Below are 17,467 nucleotides of genomic sequence, written 5' to 3'. Positions count from 1 at the left end.
AGACTCACTTTCCTCCTCTTCTCTATCTCCCACCCTGACCACCTGCTCTTTCTCTCTGGTTAGGGCCTCACCCACAGCAACAGGCAACATTTCCATGGTGCCTTTGTCCACACCCTTTTTCCTTTTCCTCTTGACACCCTCCTCCTCCCCCCCTAATCTCTTACACTTCCCCACTATACTCTCCTCATCCACTAGAATAACCTGACTAGACCCAGTATCATCTACACCACCCTCCATAGCATGACTAGGGCCAGCCTCAGCTACCCCACCCTCCATAGCATGACTAGGGCCAGCCTCAGCTACCCCACCATCCATAGCCTGACTAGACTCAGCCTCTGCTATACCACCATCCATATCCTGCCTAGACCCAGCACCCTCCATAGCATAACTAGGCCCAGCCTCAGCTACCCCACCATCTCTAGCCTGACTAGACCCGGCCTCTGCTTCCCCACCATCTCTAGCCTGACTAGACCCATCATCCACTACCCCACCATCTCTAGCCTGACTAAACTCAGCTACAGCTACCCCACCATCTCTAGCCTGACTAGGCCCAGCCTCATCTACCCCACCATCTCTAACCTGACTAGGTCCAGCCTCTGCTGTCTGCATCTCCTTACCCCCTGCACTTTGACCTCGATTTCCCCCACTGGCGCTTGTACCCTCACCTTTTCTACGGCCTTTGTGTGGGCACGCAAAACTCTTGTGCCCCAAATCCCCACATTCAAAACACCGTAGACTATCTGTGCTGGCAAAACCTGCATAGAGCCCCTCCCCATGTCTCACTTTAAAGTGCACATTTAGCTGTTGCTCGTTGTTGTTCAGAAACATAAACACTTGCCTCCGGAACGAAACAACGTGTTTAACGGCATCTGCCTGAAACCCTGCTGACAGTACACGGAAACCGCTAGCAAACTTACCAAAACGACTCAGCTCTTTCCTAATTTGATCATCCGTAATAAACGGAGGCAAATTTGCCACTACAACTCTTGTTGAAGGGGTAGAGAGAGGTGAAATTGACACCAACACATCCCTTACAAATATTCCGCTAGCAATTAGCCTACCAACCAAATTAGCCCTTTTCATGAACACAACCACAGCTTTGTTCATTCTAGAAGCAGAATGTATAAACTCAGCTCCTACCTGTTCACCGACCGCGAGCAGAACCTCCTCCACCTTAACTCCGGTCTCAGGAACACACCTGAATCCATGCTGTATAGACAGCGTCTCCTCCGCGCTAGGCTGAGAAGCCATCGCGCACACCACAACTTCCAAACCCCAGGAAAGTTTCTCTGTCCTCTTCCACCCTAACTTTGAAAAAAAACTTTGGATACCGCTAAAACAAATATTGCATTAACCCTCCACCATAGAAAATAACATGTAAAGAAAGGAATCAAGAAAGTTAGTTAGGATAGAGCTTTCCACACCAAACACTCAAACTCCAAAAACACCCAGCATGCACTGCGAGAGAGAGAGAGAGAGAGAGAGAGAGAGAGAGAGAGAGAGAGAGAGAGAGAGAGAGAGAGAGAGAGAGAGAGAGAGAGGGAGAGAGGGAGAGAGAGAGAGAGAGAGAAAGGGAGAGAGAGAGAGTGAGAGAGAGAGATGGAGAAAGGGAGAGAGAGAGAGGGAGAGAGAGAGGGAGAAAGGGAGAGAGAATGGGAGAGAGAGAGGGAGAAAGGGAGAGAGAAAGGGAGAAAGAGAGGGAGAGAGAGAGGGAGAGAGAGAGGGAGAAAGGGAGAGAGAGAGAGGGAGAGAGAAAGGGAGAAAGAGCCAATGGCATGTACCAGATAGCTCCCGAGTGGTGCAGCGGTCTACGGCACTAAATCTCAGTGTTAGATGCATCATCACAGACCCAGGTTTGATTCCATACTGTATCACAACCAGCCGTGATTGGGAGTCTCATAGAGAGGCGCACAATTGGCCCAGCGTCGTCCAGGTTAGGGTTTGGTCGGGGTAAGCAGTCATTGTAAAATAATAATTTGTTCTTAACTGACATGTCTAGTTAAATAAAGGTCAAAATAAAAAATAAATAAATAAATAAAGATGTGCAGCAGGCTCCCCTCACATTTATTGGTCTGAGGCCAAACCACACTACTAACAACATTGGACACTTTATGGAACACAAAGACTTCACTATCTCATCCTGGAAAATCCTAGACCTGAGGTCCTCTGCCTTTGGCCTAAAGAGCAGAAATCAGAAATACAGACATTGTCATCATTCAAGAAACATGTTATAGAGGAGATGGACCCACTGGTTTCCCTCTAGGTTACAGAGAGCCGGTAGACCCATCCACCAAACAACCAGGTGGGTGGTATAGAGGAGACGGACCCACTGGTTTCCCTCTAGGTTACAGAGAGCTGGTAGTCCCATCCACCAAACTACCAGGTGGGTGGTATAGAGGAGACGGACCCACTGGTTTCCCTCTAGGTTACAGAGAGCTGGTAGTCCCATCCACCAAACTACCAGGTGGGTGGTATAGAGGAGACGGACCCACTGGTTTCCCTCTATGTTACAGAGAGCTGGTAGACCCATCCACCAAACTACCAGAAGTGGAACAGGGAAGGGACTCAGGGGGTATGCTAATTTGGTATAGAGCAGACCTAACTCACTCTATTAAACTGATCTCACTCTATTAAATTAATCAAAACAGGAAAATTGTACATTTGGCAAGAAATTCAAAAGGAAATGATCTCAACAGAGATACATATTGTAAGGGCCGATACTGGACAGGAGAAGCAGGTACGGGGAGTCAAACATTTATTCAGGAACAGACATGTAACACGACAGGAACAGCGTCAGCACACAAGTAAACAAGGACATATGACAAACAATCCCTAAGCAGGGAACAGAGCTAGGAAGCAGACAGATATAGGGAAGGAAATTACACAAGTAATTGAGTCCACGTAAGTCCAATGAGCGCTGATGCGAGTGACGGGGAAAGGCAGGTGTGCGTAAATGATGGTGGCAAGAGTGCGTAATGCAGGGTAGCCTGGCGAACTTGAGCGCCAGGGGGGAAGAGCGGTCCAGGCCATATTCCCCCACTAGAATCCCCATACTTTAATGAAAAGAGTCTCTTTATCCTGGTGAGGGAAATCAACCATTTCCAGGCCCAGGGACATGTACTAGTATGTGGCGACCTAAATGTCAGAACTGGACAATAACCTGACACTCTCAGCACACAGGGGGACAAATCCCTACCTGGAGGTGACAGCAATCCCTCCCCCATATGCCCCCCTAGACACAACTACGACAACATAACCAACAAAAACGGGTCAGAACTCCTGCAGCTTTGTCGCACACTTGGTATGTACATCGTCAATTGTAGGCTTTGAGGGGACTCCTATGGTAGGTTCACCTATAGCTCATCTCTTGGCAGTAGTACTGCAGACTACTTTATCACTGACCTCAACCCAGAGTCTCTCAGAGCGTTCACAGTCAGCCCACTGACACCCCTATCAGACCACAGCAAAATCACAGTCTACTTGAACAGAGCAAAACTCAATCATGAGGCATCAAAGCCAAAGGAACGTAATAATATTAAGAAATGCTATAGATGGAAGGAAAGTAGTGTGGAAACCTACCAAAAATGAATTAGGCAACAACAAATTCAATCCCTTTTAGACAACTCCCTGGACAAAATATTTCACTGTAATAGTGAAGATGTAAACTTGGCAGTTGAAAACCTAAACAGTATTTTTGACATCTCAGCTTCCCTATCAAATGAACAATCCAATCTTTTCGGCCCTTTAACAAAGAAAAAATAACAAAAATCAAAAACATATACAGTGAGGGAAAAAAGTATTTGATCCCCTGCTGATTTTGTACGTTTGCCCACTGACAAAGAAATTATCAGTCTATAATTTTAATGGTAGGTTTATTTGAACAGTGAGAGACAGAATAACAACAAAAATATCCAGAAAAATGCATGTCAAAAATGTTATAAATTGATTTGCATTTTAATGAGGGAAATAAGTATTTGACCCCTTCTCAATCAAAAAGATTTCTGGCTCCCAGGTGTCTTTCATACAGGTAACGAACGGAGATTAGGAGCACACTCTTAAAGGGAGTGCTCCTAATCTCAGTTTCTTACCTGTATAAAAGATACCTGTCCACAGAAGCAATCAATCAATCAGATTCCAAACTCTCCACCATGGCCAAGACCAAAGAGCTCTCCAAGGATGTCAGGGACAAGATTGTAGACCTACACAAGGCTGGAATGGGCTACAAGACCATCGCCAAGCAGCTTGGTGAGAAGGTGACAACAGTTCCTGTGATTATTCGCCAATGGAAGAAACACAAAAGAACTGTCAATCTCCCTCAGCCTGGGGCTCCATGCAAGATCTCACCTCGTGGAGTTGCAATGATCATGAGAACGGTGAGGAATCAGCCCAGAACTACACAGGAGGATCTTGTCAATGATCTCAAGGCAGCTGGGACCATAGTCATCAAGAAAACAATTGGTAACACACTATGCCGTGAAGGACTGAAATCCTGCAGCGCCCGCAAGGTCCCCCTGCTCAAGAAAGCACATATACATGCCCGTCTGAAGTTTGCCAATGAACATCTGAATGATTCAGAGGACAACTGGGTGAACGTGTTGTGGTCAGATGAGACCAAAATGGAGTTCTTTGGCATCAACCCAACTTGCCGTGTTTGGAGGAGGAGGAATGCTGCCTATGACCCCAAGAAACCATCCCCACCGTCAAACATGGAGGTGGAAACATTATGCTTTGGGGGTGTTTTTCTGCTAAAGGGACAGGACAACTTCACCGCATCAAAGGGACGATGGACGGGGCCATGTACCGTCAAATCTTGGGTGAAAACCTCCTTCCCTCAGCCAGGGTATTGAAAATGGGTCGTGGATGGGTATTCCAGCATGACAATGACCCAAAACACACAGCCAAGGCAACAAAGGAGTGGGTCAAGAAGAAGCACATTAAGGTCCTGGAGTGGCCTAGCCAGTCTCCAGACCTTAATCCCATAGAAAATCTGTGGAGGGAGCTGAAGGTTCGAGTTGCCAAACGTCAGCCTCGAAACCTTAATGACTTGAAGAAGATCTGCAAAGAGGAGTGGGACAAAATCCCTCCTGAGATGTGTGCAAACCTGGTGGCCAACTACAAGAAACGTCTGACCTCTGTGATTGCCAACAAGGGTTTTGCCACCAAGTACTAAGTCATGTTTTGCAGAGGGGTCAAATACTTATTTCCCTCATTAAAATGCAAATCAATTCATAACATTTTTGACATGCGTTTTTCTGGATTTTTTTGTTGATATTCTGTCTCTCACTGTTCAAATAAACCTACCATTAAAATTATAGACTGATCATTTCTTTGTCAGTGGGCAAACGTACAAAATCAGCAGGGGATCAAATACTTTTTTCCCTCACTGTACATGATCAAATACAAATCTTAGAATCAACTATTAAAGACAGGGAACGCACTGGATTCTCCAATTACATTGAAGGAACTACAGGACAAAATACAAACCCTCCAACCCAAAAAGGCCTGTGGTGTTGATGGTATCCTCAATGACATTTTTAAATATACAGACCACAAATTCCAATTGGCTATATTTAAACTCTTTAACATCATCCTTAGCTCTAGCATCTTCCCCAATATTTGGAACCAAGGACTGATCACCCCAAATTTGACCCCAATAACTACCGTGGGATATGCGTCAACAGCAACCTTGGGAAAATCCTCTGTATTATCATTAACAGCAGACTCTTACTCTTCTCAGTGAAAACAATGTACTGAGCAAATGTCAAATTGGCTTATTACCAAATTATCGTACGACAGACCACGTATTCACCCTGCACACCCTAATTGACAAACAAACAAACCAAAACAAAGGCAAAGTCTTCTCATGCTTTGCTGATTTCCAAATGTTTTTTTTGACTCAATTTACATGAGGGTCTGCTTTATAAATTGATGGAAAGTGGTGTTGGGGGGAAAAACATACAACATGATCAAATCCATGTACATAAACAACAAGTGTGCGGTTAAAATTGCCATAAAACACACACATTTCTTTCCACAGGGCCGTGGGGTGAGACAGGGATGCAGCTTTAGCCCCACCCTATTCAATATATATATATCAACGAATTGGCGAGGGCACTAGAACAGTCTGCAGCACCCGGGCTCAGCCTGCTAGAATCTGAAGTCAAATATCTACTGTTTGCTGATGATCTGGTGCTTCGGTCACCAACCAAGGAGGGCCTACAGCAGCACCTAGATCTTCACATATGCTGTCAGACCTGGGCCCTGACAGTAAATCTCAGTAAGACAAAAATAATGGTGTTCCAAAAACGTTCCAATTCCCAGGACCACAAATACAAATTCCATCTAGACATCGTTGCCCTACAGCACACAAAAGACGATACATACCTCGGCCTAAGCATCAGCGCCACATGTAACTTCCACAAAGCTGTGAACGATCTGATGGACAACGCAAGAAGGGCCATAAAATGTGACATACCAACATGTGACATACCCATTAGGATCTGAATAAAAATACTAGAATCAGTTATAGAACCCATTGCCCTTTATGGTTGTGAGGTCTGGGGTCAGCTCACCAACCAAGAATTCACAGAATGGGACAAACACCAAATTATCCTTGTAGAGCAGAATTAGGCCGATATCCACTAATTATCAAAATTCATAAAAGAGATGTTAAATTCTACAACCACCTAAAAGGTAGTGATTACAAAACTTTCCATAACAAAGTCATCACCTACAGAGAATTGATCCTGGAGAGGAGTCCCCTAAGCAAGCTGGTCCTGGGGCTCTGTTCACAAACACAAACAGACCCCACAGAGTCCCAGGTCAGCAACACAATTAGACCCAACCAAATCATGAGAAAAGAGGGAGAGAGGGAGAGAGGGAGAGGGGGAGAGGAGGAGAGGGGGCGGGGAGAGGGGGAGAGAGGGGGAGAGAAGGAGAGGGGGAGAGTAGAGGGGGAGAGGGGGAGAGGAGATGGGGAGAGGAGGAGAGAGGGAGAGAAGGAGAGGGGGAGAGAAGGAGAGGGGGAGAGAAGGAGAGGGGAAGAGAAGGAGGGGGAGAGGAGAGAAGGAGAGGGGGGAAATTCCAAATATATAAAGGAAAATGGTGAACATTCAATTGCCAAAACAGTGAAAATGAAAACAGTGAAAACAGGTCCAGTTGTTTGTATGACTTAGTTTTTATTTGATGACTTCATTATTTGTCATTCCTTATTAAAGTCATCATCTCATCTCAGGCAGTAGCAGTCAAACAGTCCAGACAACCTTCTCTGTTCTCCCCATACTGTCCTGTCTGTATTCATCCTATTTTGCTAGCCTGCCTGCTAAGCTGTCTTACAAAGTCATTTTACTACTTCTTCAAGGTACTTTGCTTGTTGCTGTGTTGTGTACATGCCGTCTATCTGTGCGTATCTAACGTAACAGCTGGGAAAAACAGGCGCAATGGTTACCATGTTTTTTGCGCTGAACTCGGTTGAAAATATGCTTCATGAAAACTACAACTCCCAGCATCCCAGTTCTTGATTTCATGTCTCTTTTGAATGATTTGATTTATCTGTCAAGAAATGGCGCATTGGGCAAAAAAACTGAACTAAGTGGAATTTAAGTAATTGAACCGAATGGTCAATTAGTTGTTTAATAACCAACCACAAAATAAGAACATTCCGGTTAATCGCTCAGCACTACTGAAGTACCACAGGACAGACAGAGGGCATTTAGCTGGCTGGCACAGCAACTGGCACCTCTCTCTGAGTCAGCAAACAACACGCTACCAAGAGGCCCCCAGTTTCATTTTAAGTGATGAAGGGTTTGTTTTTAAGGGGAAATTAGAGGGGTTTTAATCAATAACGCTGAAAATATTTTTTAGAGGTCTGGTTTATTTTTCGTTCATACAGTACATCGAAGAATGACCTTGGTTGTTTTGACGTGCTCATAAATATTTAGTTTTAATACATCAGGGACTAAGCCTGAGCATGGATCATATCAAATGGTAATTCTACTCGGTCTCTCATTTTATTGCAAAAATCATACAAGGCATAAGCATAGCTCTCAGTACTTATTTTCATCAAAACACACACTTATGTTATTCATGTCAGCACAGTGCAATGATAAATCCTGTTAACCAATGCCAATGGGTATGTACTGTACTAAAGCACTATGGTAGGTGGTAGCTAATCAAATAGGCATGTGTGGGTGTAGTTTGTAGGATATTTCCCAAAGAAGAAGAATTTCTACAGTAAAACTCCTTTCTCTTCTCTACACATCTCAATGTAGAGAAGTAAAACGAAGAACAAAAAGCAGAATATTCTCGTAGAGCTCTCTCTGTTGTTACTACTACTACTCATAAACAATTTTCCCTTCGCAAATCACCTTCATCAATCGGTAATGCACTTAATAGGAGCTGAGAGGCAACAGCAGGGAGACATCTTTCATATGAAACACAACGACAGACAAAGCTATATCTTTAAGACATGCCAAGGCTGAAAATCTCACCACAATTAATATCCTGTTTTTAAATGACAGAGGAGAGGAGAACGGGGAATGGGCAAAAGGACGAGAGGGGTAAAAGAGTTATAGAGGTGAGGGGGAAAGCGGGTAAAATGAGGAGAGGAGAAGAAAAGTGGGTGAGAATTAGAGGAGAGGAAAGACTAGGCAGTTTGGTCCATGGTCCAGATTACCACGGTGATGAAATGGGGAGAAAGGGGCTGGAGGGATCTACACTCTGATTTAGTGTTGCTGGTGGAGTGATGGGTGAGATAAAAAGAGAAGAGGGGTGATTGGATGAGGGGCTGGAGGGATCTACACTCTGATTTAGTGTTGCTGGTGGAGCGACAGGTGAGATAAAAGAAAAGAGGGGTGATTGGATGAGGGGATGGGGTGGGGAGAGAAGAAGGGATGACATGGAGCATATTTTTTAACCAGCCTTATCCCAGTGAGCGCCAACAAACGAGTGACTCCCCACGGGTCTCTGCCTTTCTCTATGGGGGGTCCTTACCTTGTGCTGTCTCTCTGCCTTTCTCTATGGGGGGTCCTTACCTTGTGCTGTCTCTCTGTCTCTCTGCCTTTCTCTATGGGGGGTCCTTACCTTGTGCTGTCTCTCTGCCTTTCTCTATGGGGGGTCCTTACCTTGTGCTGTCTCTCTGCCTTTCTCTATGGGGGGTCCTTACCTTGTGCTGTCTCTCTGCCTCTCTGTCTTTCTCTATGGGGGGTCCTTACCTTGTGCTGTCTCTCTGCCTTTCTCTGTGGGGGGTCCTTACCTTGTGCTGTCTCTCTGCCTTTCTCTATGGGGGGTCCTTACCTTGTGCTGTCTCTCTGCCTCTCTGCCTTTCTCTGTGGGGGGTCCTTGCCTTGTGCTGTCTCTCTGTCTCTCTGCCTTTCTCTATGGGGGGTCCTTACCTTGTGCTGTCTCTCTGCCTTTCTCTATGGGGGGTCCTTACCTTGTGCTGTCTCTCTGCCTTTCTCTATGGGGGGTCCTTACCTTGTGCTGTCGCTCTGTCTCGCTGCCTTTCTCTATGGGGGGTCCTTACCTTGTGCTGTCTCTCTGTCTCTCTGTCTTTCTCTATGGGGGGTCCTTACCTTGTGCTGTCTCTCTGCCTCTCTGCCTTTCTCTATGGGGGGTCCTTACCTTGTGCTGTCGCTCTGTCTCTCTGCCTTTCTCTATGGGGGGTCCTTACCTTGTGCTGTCGCTCTGTCTCGCTGCCTTTCTCTATGGGGGGTCCTTACCTTGTGCTGTCTCTCTGCCTTTCTCTATGGGGGGTCCTTACCTTGTGCTGTCTCTCTGTCTCACTGTCTTTCTCTATGGGGGGTCCTTACCTTGTGCTGTCTCTCTGCCTTTCTCTATGGGGGGTCCTTACCTTGTGCTGTTTCTCTGTCTCACTGTCTTTCTCTATGGGGGGGTCCTTACCTCTTTCTCTCATGTCTCTGTATATCACTGTCTCCTATCTCCCATCTCTTATTCCTCTATTCTTCTCTCTCCTTCTTTTCCTTCATGTCTAGTGTTATCTTCCCCTCTCTCTCTCTTTCTCTACCTTGCTCCATCTCCCTTATTCTCCCTCTCTCTCTACAATTATTTCCCCTCTTCCTCTCTCCTTTCCTTCTATTCCCTTCTAAGGGATGCATATAAACCCCTAACATGTCAATGTTTGCTTTGTTAATCACTGGGCTATAAGATGCTTAGCTTCATAGAGGCATGTACTGTACATACATACAGCCATGGACATGACTACAGAGAATAATACTGTTAGATGTATAGGGCCATTAACACTGACTACGATGTCTGGCAGACTCCTCTGATCCAGCTTAGTCTAGTGATCGTTCTCTCACACCCCACTCTTCTAGAGGACGACTGCATGAAATCTATTGCGCAAATCAAGCCCTTGGGATCTCCTGACACAATAATCATTATCCTGGCTTCACTGACAGCACCTGACATAATGGTGTTGTTATGATGCATATAACAGTGTGACATATTTGAAATGTACCCTGGGTTGTTATTACTGTAACTGCTATGGCAGGTGTTGTGTATTGTTTGTGACAGATTTGTATGGGCCCAACTGACGGCTGGCCTGTTCCAGTATTACTGTGTTACTGTATATACACACAGATATAAAAAAAAATGTATTCAAAAAACAACAACAAAAAAGATAGCAGTCTTGTTATACCTGACGCGATGTTCCAACAAACTGCCTGTGAGCTAGACATTGAGGGAAAGAGAGAGAAAGGAGGGGGGAGGACTAAAGGGAGGAAAAATGAAGAGAGAGAGAAAGGAGGGGGGAGGACTAAAGGGAGGACAAATGAAGGGAGAGATAATACTAGAAAGAAAGAGTCTGAGAAAAGAGAGATGTGAGGAAGTTGGGGGGAGACGAATATGAGAGTTAGAGGGAGATACATAGAAAGGGTGATGAAGAGGGAGAAAGAGAGAGGATAAAGAGATAGAGAAAGAGGGAGGATAGAGAGATAGAGGGAGAGATAGATTGATAGAGAAAGATGGAGGGATAGATTTATAGAGAAAGAGGGAGGGATAGATTGATAGAGAAAGAGGGATGGATAAATTGATAGAGAAAGAGGGAGGGATAGATTGATAGAGAAAGAGGGAGGGATAGATTGATAGAGAAAGAAGGAGGGATAGATTGATAGAGAAAGAGGGAGGGATAGATTGATAGAGAAAGAGGGAGGGATAGAGTGATAGAGAAAGAGGGAGGGATAGAGAGATAGAGAAAGAGGGAGGATAGAGAGATAGAGAAAGAGGGAGGGATAGAGAGATAGAGAAAGAGGGAGGGATAGAGAGATAGAGAAAGAGGGAGGGATAGAGAGATAGAGGGAGACATACGGGTAGCAATGAATGAGGGACTGGCAACGCTGGTAAAGACTCACCTGAATCAGCGAGAGGTCCTCCAGATTGAGTCTGAACAGGTGGTTTCTGAAAGGAAGAGAGACAGGGAGGAGAGATGAAGGTATAATCTTCTCTAAAAAGACACAATGTGAAAAAAGAGAAGTGGACAGGAGACCATTTACAAAATTATCATTTCCAAATTTTACTCCCATATTTAGCTATTTCCTCTACCTCATCAAACCTTTGATGAATCATAGCTGTCTTTCTGGGTCACTCCAAAGGGCCTGTTCAGATGTAACTACATACATACGATTTCACTGCCAGTCTGAAACTAGTTACTAGTTAGTTACCACTATCTTTGTGGTTTTGAATAGAAACTCAGTCTAAGCTGAACAGAATAAAGATTACATATTTTACAAATGTCCTGGAGATACAGATGTAGTGGTGGAAAAAGTACCCACTTGTCATACTTGAGTAAAAGTATTCATAGAAAATGACTCAAGGAAAAGTGAAAGTCACCCAGTAAAATACTACTTGAGTACATTTCTTAAAGTATTAGGATTTAAATATACTTTGTATACAAAAGTAAATGTAATTGCTAAAATAAATTTAAGTTTCAAAAGCAAAAGTACAAGCAAAAATTATTTAAAAAATTCCTTATTTTAAGCAAAGCAGACGGCACGATTTTCTTGTTTTGTAAATGTACAGATAGCCAGGGGCACACTCCAACACTCAGACATGATTTACCAACAAAGCATTTGTGTTTAATGAGTCCACCAGAACAGATGCAGTAGGGATGACCAGGGATGTTCTCTGTTTAGTGAGTCCACCAGATCAGATGCAGTAGGGATGACCAGGGATGTTCTCTGTTTAGTGAGTCCACCAGATCAGAGGCAGTAGGGATGACCAGGGATGTTCTCTGTTTAGTGAGTCCACCAGATCAGAGGCAGTAGGGATGACCAGGGATGTTCTCTGTTTAGTGAGTCCACCAGATCAGATGCAGTAGGGATGACCAGGGATTTTCTCTTTAAGTGCGTGAATTACACACTTTACCTGTCCTGCTAGGCATTCAAAATGTAACGAGTACTTTTGGGTGTCAGGGAAAATGTATGGAGTAAAAAGTGCATTATTTTCTTCAGGAAAGTAAAATAGTCATCAAAAATATAAATAGTAAAGTAAAGTACAGATACCCCACAAAACTACTTCAGTAGTACTTTAGAGTATTATTACTTATGTACTTTACACCACTGCACAGATGTAGGATCAGCTCACTCTTTCCGAAGTCCAACCTCAACCGCTAGTGGAGAAAATGCTCAACTGATCTTGAAACAGTGTCTAGGGGTCACCTCCAGACAAACACATGTCTGAACAGACCATAGGATCTAAGGCTGTGTGAGTGTGCGTGGGCCCACATTCGTGTGTGTGTGTGTGTGTGTGTGTGTGTGTGTGTGTGTGTGTGTGTGTGTGTGTGTGTGTGTGTGTGTGTGTGTGTGTGTGTGTGTGTGTGTGTGAGAGAGAGAGTCCAACGGTGAAACTTCACTTGCCTTAGGCTCTTTTGAATGGTTAAATCTAGATTGTAAGCCAACTAACAAAACTAATTGTCTGGTCTTTCAAACTTTCCACAAAACAGTATAAGATAATGAGTAGTCTGTAGAATGAGTAGGCCTGTTCTGTTACGACCAATGGTTTCAGTTTGATTGTATAAGTTCAGCATTCTAGCACAAGACTCATCATCATAGCAGTTTTATTATATTCATATTGTTTAGCAGAGTGACGTTTAATATTAAGGCTGTTTAATTTATTTTTATTTCATATATATTTTTATTTTGACCCTTTTTTCTCCCCGATTACGATCTTGTCTCATCGCTGCAACTCCACAACGGGATCGGAAGAGGCGAAGGTTCCACCTCTGAAACATGACCCGTCAAGCCGTGCTTCTTAACACACGCCTGCTTAACCTGCCGTACCAATATGTCAGAGGAAACACCGTTCAACTGACGATCATGGTCAGCCTGCAGGCGCCTGGCCCACCACAAGGAGTCACTAGAGCATGATTGGCCAATTAAACCCTCCCCCAGCCAAACCCTCCCCAAACCCTGACGACGCTGGGCCAGTTGTGCACTGCCCTATGGGATTCCCGATCACGGCCAGTTGTGATATATCCCGCGATTGATCCCAGGTCTGTAGTGATGCAGTGCTTTAGAACGCTGTGCCACTCGGGAACGGATATTTAATTTCTAATCAGTTTTGGCCTTGAATGTCAGAGAATCGATCCTGTCAGTTTCAGTTCAAACTGCGTTCAGCAAATTATTCCAGTATAAGTTCCACCTAGCCCAGTATAAGTTCCACCTAGCCCAGTATAAGTTCCACCTAGCCCAGTAAAAGTTCCATCTAACCCAGTAAAAGTTCCACCTAGCCCAGTAAAAGTTCCACCTAACCCAGTATAAGTTCCACCTAGCCCAGTATAAGTTCCACCTAGCCCAGTAAAAGTTCCATCTAACCCAGTAAAAGTTCCACCTAGCCCAGTATAAGTTCCACCTAGCCCAGTATAAGTTCCACCTAGCCCAGTAAAAGTTCCATCTAACCCAGTAAAAGTTCCACCTAGCCCAGTATAAGTTCACCTAGCCCAGTATAAGTTCCATCTAACCCAGTAAAAGTTCCACCTAGCCCAGTATAAGTTCCATCTAACCCAGTAAAAGTTCCACCTAGCCCAGTAAAAGTTCCACCTAACCCAGTATAAGTTCCACCTATCCCAGTAAAAGTTCCACCTAGCCCAGTATAAGTTCCACCTAGCCCAGTATAAGTTCCATCTAGCCCAGTATAAGTTCCATCTAGCCCAGTAAAAGTTCCACCTAGCCCAGTATAAGTTCCATCTAGCCCAGTAAAAGTTCCACCTAGCCCAGTATAAGTTCCACCTAGCCCAGTAAAAGTTCCACCTAGCCCAGTAAAAGTTCCACCTAGCCCAGTATAAGTTCCATCTAGCCCAGTAAAAGTTCCATCTAGCCCAGTAAAAGTTCCACCTAGCCCGTATAAGTTCCACCTAGCCCAGTAAAAGTTCCACCTAGCCCGTATAAGTTCCATCTAGCCCAGTATAAGTTCCACCTAGCCCAGTATAAGTTCCACCTAGCCCAGTATTGCTTGCATGCATGCAGAACGCTTGCAGAACGCTTTCTTTTTCTATCTATCTTTCTCTCTCTCTCTCTTAAACAGACTCTCTCCTCTCTCCACGTTTACTGAATTATCTTCTTATCTGTCAATCCCTGCAAGTATTCCCAACTCCTCCATTTCCTTGTATCCATCTGCAGTACATTCATTTATTCCCCCAGCTCTGCGTCTCTGTCTTGGTCCTCCAGCTCTCTGTTTCCTCAGCTATCTACTAAACTCTGGAGAGAACAGCTTATATTGACAACCAAGGTCATTAGCAGGATTGGGATACATACACAGACACAGACACAGACACAGACACAGACACAGACACAGACACAGACACACACACACACACACACACACACACACACACACACACACACACACACACACACACACACACACACACACACACACACACACACACCCACACACCCACACACCCACACACCCACACACACACACACACACACACACACACACACACACACACACACTTGAGAGTTCATCTAAGCCCAATCTCAGCTGGTCAGAGACCACTTCTGAGAAACGCTGAGCTGAATTAAAGGTGATGTGCTTGACAGAGACAATGAACATCACTGGAGAACAGCTAGAAAATCACTACTCAATCAGAGGATTTTCAAAAGGTGTCATCAATCATGAGAGAGAGGGATAGCAAGAGAAAAAGCCAGAGAGAGAAAGAGAGAGGAAGCGAGAGAGAGAGAGGGGACGAGGGGGGGATATAATACCTGGCTCCGACTATCAGTTCATTCTGGCTGGGGTCAAAGGTTAGCTGAGAGTAATCCACCGTGCCCTCAGCCCGGAACCTGTGGATCCACGGCTCCATATCTGCCAATCAAAGTAGAGAAAGACACACATTAGCCAATCAAATCGGAGAAAAAAAGAGCAGAACGAAGAGGGTGGATAAAGAGAAATGCTTAGCCAATAGCCACAGTATATAATAAAGTGTTGTAGGCCTATATTGTGTTGTCTTTGTGAGTATTGGTCGGTATTGTGATGGTGTCTGATAACACCTGTTGTTCTATAAACACTAATGTTGTCTGGTGCTGTTTACGTCTCCTCTCTTATAAACACTAATGTTGTCTGGTGCTGTTTACGTCTCCTCTCTTATGAACACTAATGTTGTCTGGTGCTGTTTACGTCTCCTCTCTTATAAACACTAATGTTGTCTGGTGCTGTTTACGTCTCCTCTCTTATAAACACTAATGTTGTCTGGTGCTGTTTACGTCTCCTCTCTTATAAACACTAATGTTGTCTGGTGCTGTTTACGTCTCCTCTCTTATGAACACTAATGTTGTCTGGTGCTGTTTACGTCTCCTCTCTTATGAACACTAATGTTGTCTGGTGCTGTTTACGTCTCCTCTCTTATCAACACTAATGTTGTCTGGTGCTGTTTACGTCTCCTCTCTTATAAACACTAATGTTGTCTGGTGCTGTTTACGTCTCCTCTCTTATGAATACTAATGTTGTCTGGTGCTGTTTACGTCTCCTCTCTTATAAACACTAATGTTGTCTGGTGCTGTTTACGTCTCCTCTCTTATGAACACTAATGTTGTCTGGTGCTGTTTACGTCTCCTCTCTTATAAACACTAATGTTGTCTGGTGCTGTTTACGTCTCCTCTCTTATGAACACTAATGTTGTCTGGTGCTGTTTACGTCTCCTCTCTTATAAACACTAATGTTGTCTGGTGCTGTTTACGTCTCCTCTCTTATGAATACTAATGTTGTCTGGTGCTGTTTACGTCTCCTCTCTTATAAACACTAATGTTGTCTGGTGCTGTTTACGTCTCCTCTCTTATAAACACTAATGTTGTCTGGTGCTGTTTACGTCTCCTCTCTTAGAAAAGAGGTTCAAACCTGTTAGAATGAAGTTCCTGTTAGAATGAAGTTCCTGTTAGAATGAAGATTAAATGAACAAACATAAACAGTTTAGCACGTACTTCTGTTCTGAGAGCCTTACAATGAGCCCTAATGTACCCCATGTCCTGTATGTCTCCAGACAGCTGTAGTATTAAGTGAAGTATGTCAGGTTAAAAGCTCGAGGGTAAAGCAGCACAGTTTCCCACCTGGGCTTTCAACCACGTGCCTTACACTCCATTTAGTTAATCATTACTGTAGCTAGAACTAATGCATACCGTATATGGTGTGTGTGAGGGACGAGGGTGAGGTTCTGTGTGTGTGTGTGTGTGTGTGTGTGTGTGTGTGTGTGTGTGTGTGTGTGTGTGTGTGTGTGTGTGTGTGTGTGTGTGTGTGTGTGTGTGTGTGTGTGTGTGTGTGTGTGTGTGTGTGTGTGTGTGTGTGTGTGTGTGTGTGTGTGTGTTCATGCCTGTTTGAATCCAAGATCCTTCTAAAGTGAATCTGAGACAGATGCATCTCATAGTTGTCAATGCCTTAACCTTGCCCCTGACCCCAGAGATAGATTTCCCCCACAGTACAGCACAGTACAGTACAGTAGGGTACAGTACACACACACACACACACACACACACAACACAAACACATACGGAATACGTCAAACCCCAGATCACCCACAACACGTCTGTCTCCATGGCGCCCGATCCATTAACCCTTGACCAATATAATCAAAGATCCCTGTCGGATTGCCGGTCAGCTCCCTACTGCCCTGAAACCTGATAGGTGGTGAGTGAATAGTAATGGCCTAGGAGGAAGGTTACCCTAACGCCTGATCTAGGGTCAGATATTGTCCAATCCCCTAATAGTTAATGTAAGCATTGGGTAATCTGCTCTCACAATATTGTATTCTAATAATCCTGTTACTAGACAATATTGTACTCTAATAATCCTGTTACTAGACAATATTGTATTCTAATAATCCTGTTACTAGACAATATTGTATTCTAATAATCCTGTTACTAGACAATATTGTACTCTAATAATCCTGTTACTAGACAATATTGTATTCTAATAATCCTGTTACTAGACAATATTGTATTCTAATAATCCTGTTACT

The 17,467-nt window shown here is 44.3% G+C and overlaps 1 protein-coding gene across 4 annotated transcripts in view; it reads right to left on the bottom strand.

The window, feature by feature from the left end:
• LOC139531520 (semaphorin-5A-like) overlaps positions 1-17,467 on the bottom strand; it is a 360,002-nt gene that overhangs the window by 238,639 nt on the left and 103,896 nt on the right. For all 4 annotated transcript variants that reach the window (XR_011666374.1, XR_011666375.1, XM_071328026.1 and 1 more), the window contains exons 3-4: positions 15,225-15,324; positions 11,370-11,415 (exon numbers count right to left, since the gene is read on the bottom strand). Coding sequence is in view for 2 of the 4 variants with exons in the window: in XM_071328026.1 (XP_071184127.1) it covers positions 11,370-11,415; positions 15,225-15,324 (146 nt within the window). In the remaining 2 variants the exon portion in view is untranslated. The remainder of the gene's footprint in view (positions 1-11,369; positions 11,416-15,224; positions 15,325-17,467) is intronic.

This window comes from Salvelinus alpinus, chromosome 10 (genome assembly GCF_045679555.1).
Source record: "Salvelinus alpinus chromosome 10, SLU_Salpinus.1, whole genome shotgun sequence".
NCBI classification, from domain to species: domain Eukaryota; kingdom Metazoa; phylum Chordata; class Actinopteri; order Salmoniformes; family Salmonidae; genus Salvelinus; species Salvelinus alpinus.
Note: the sequence above shows the minus strand (reverse complement) of the source record. Positions and strands in the feature narration are given on the sequence as shown.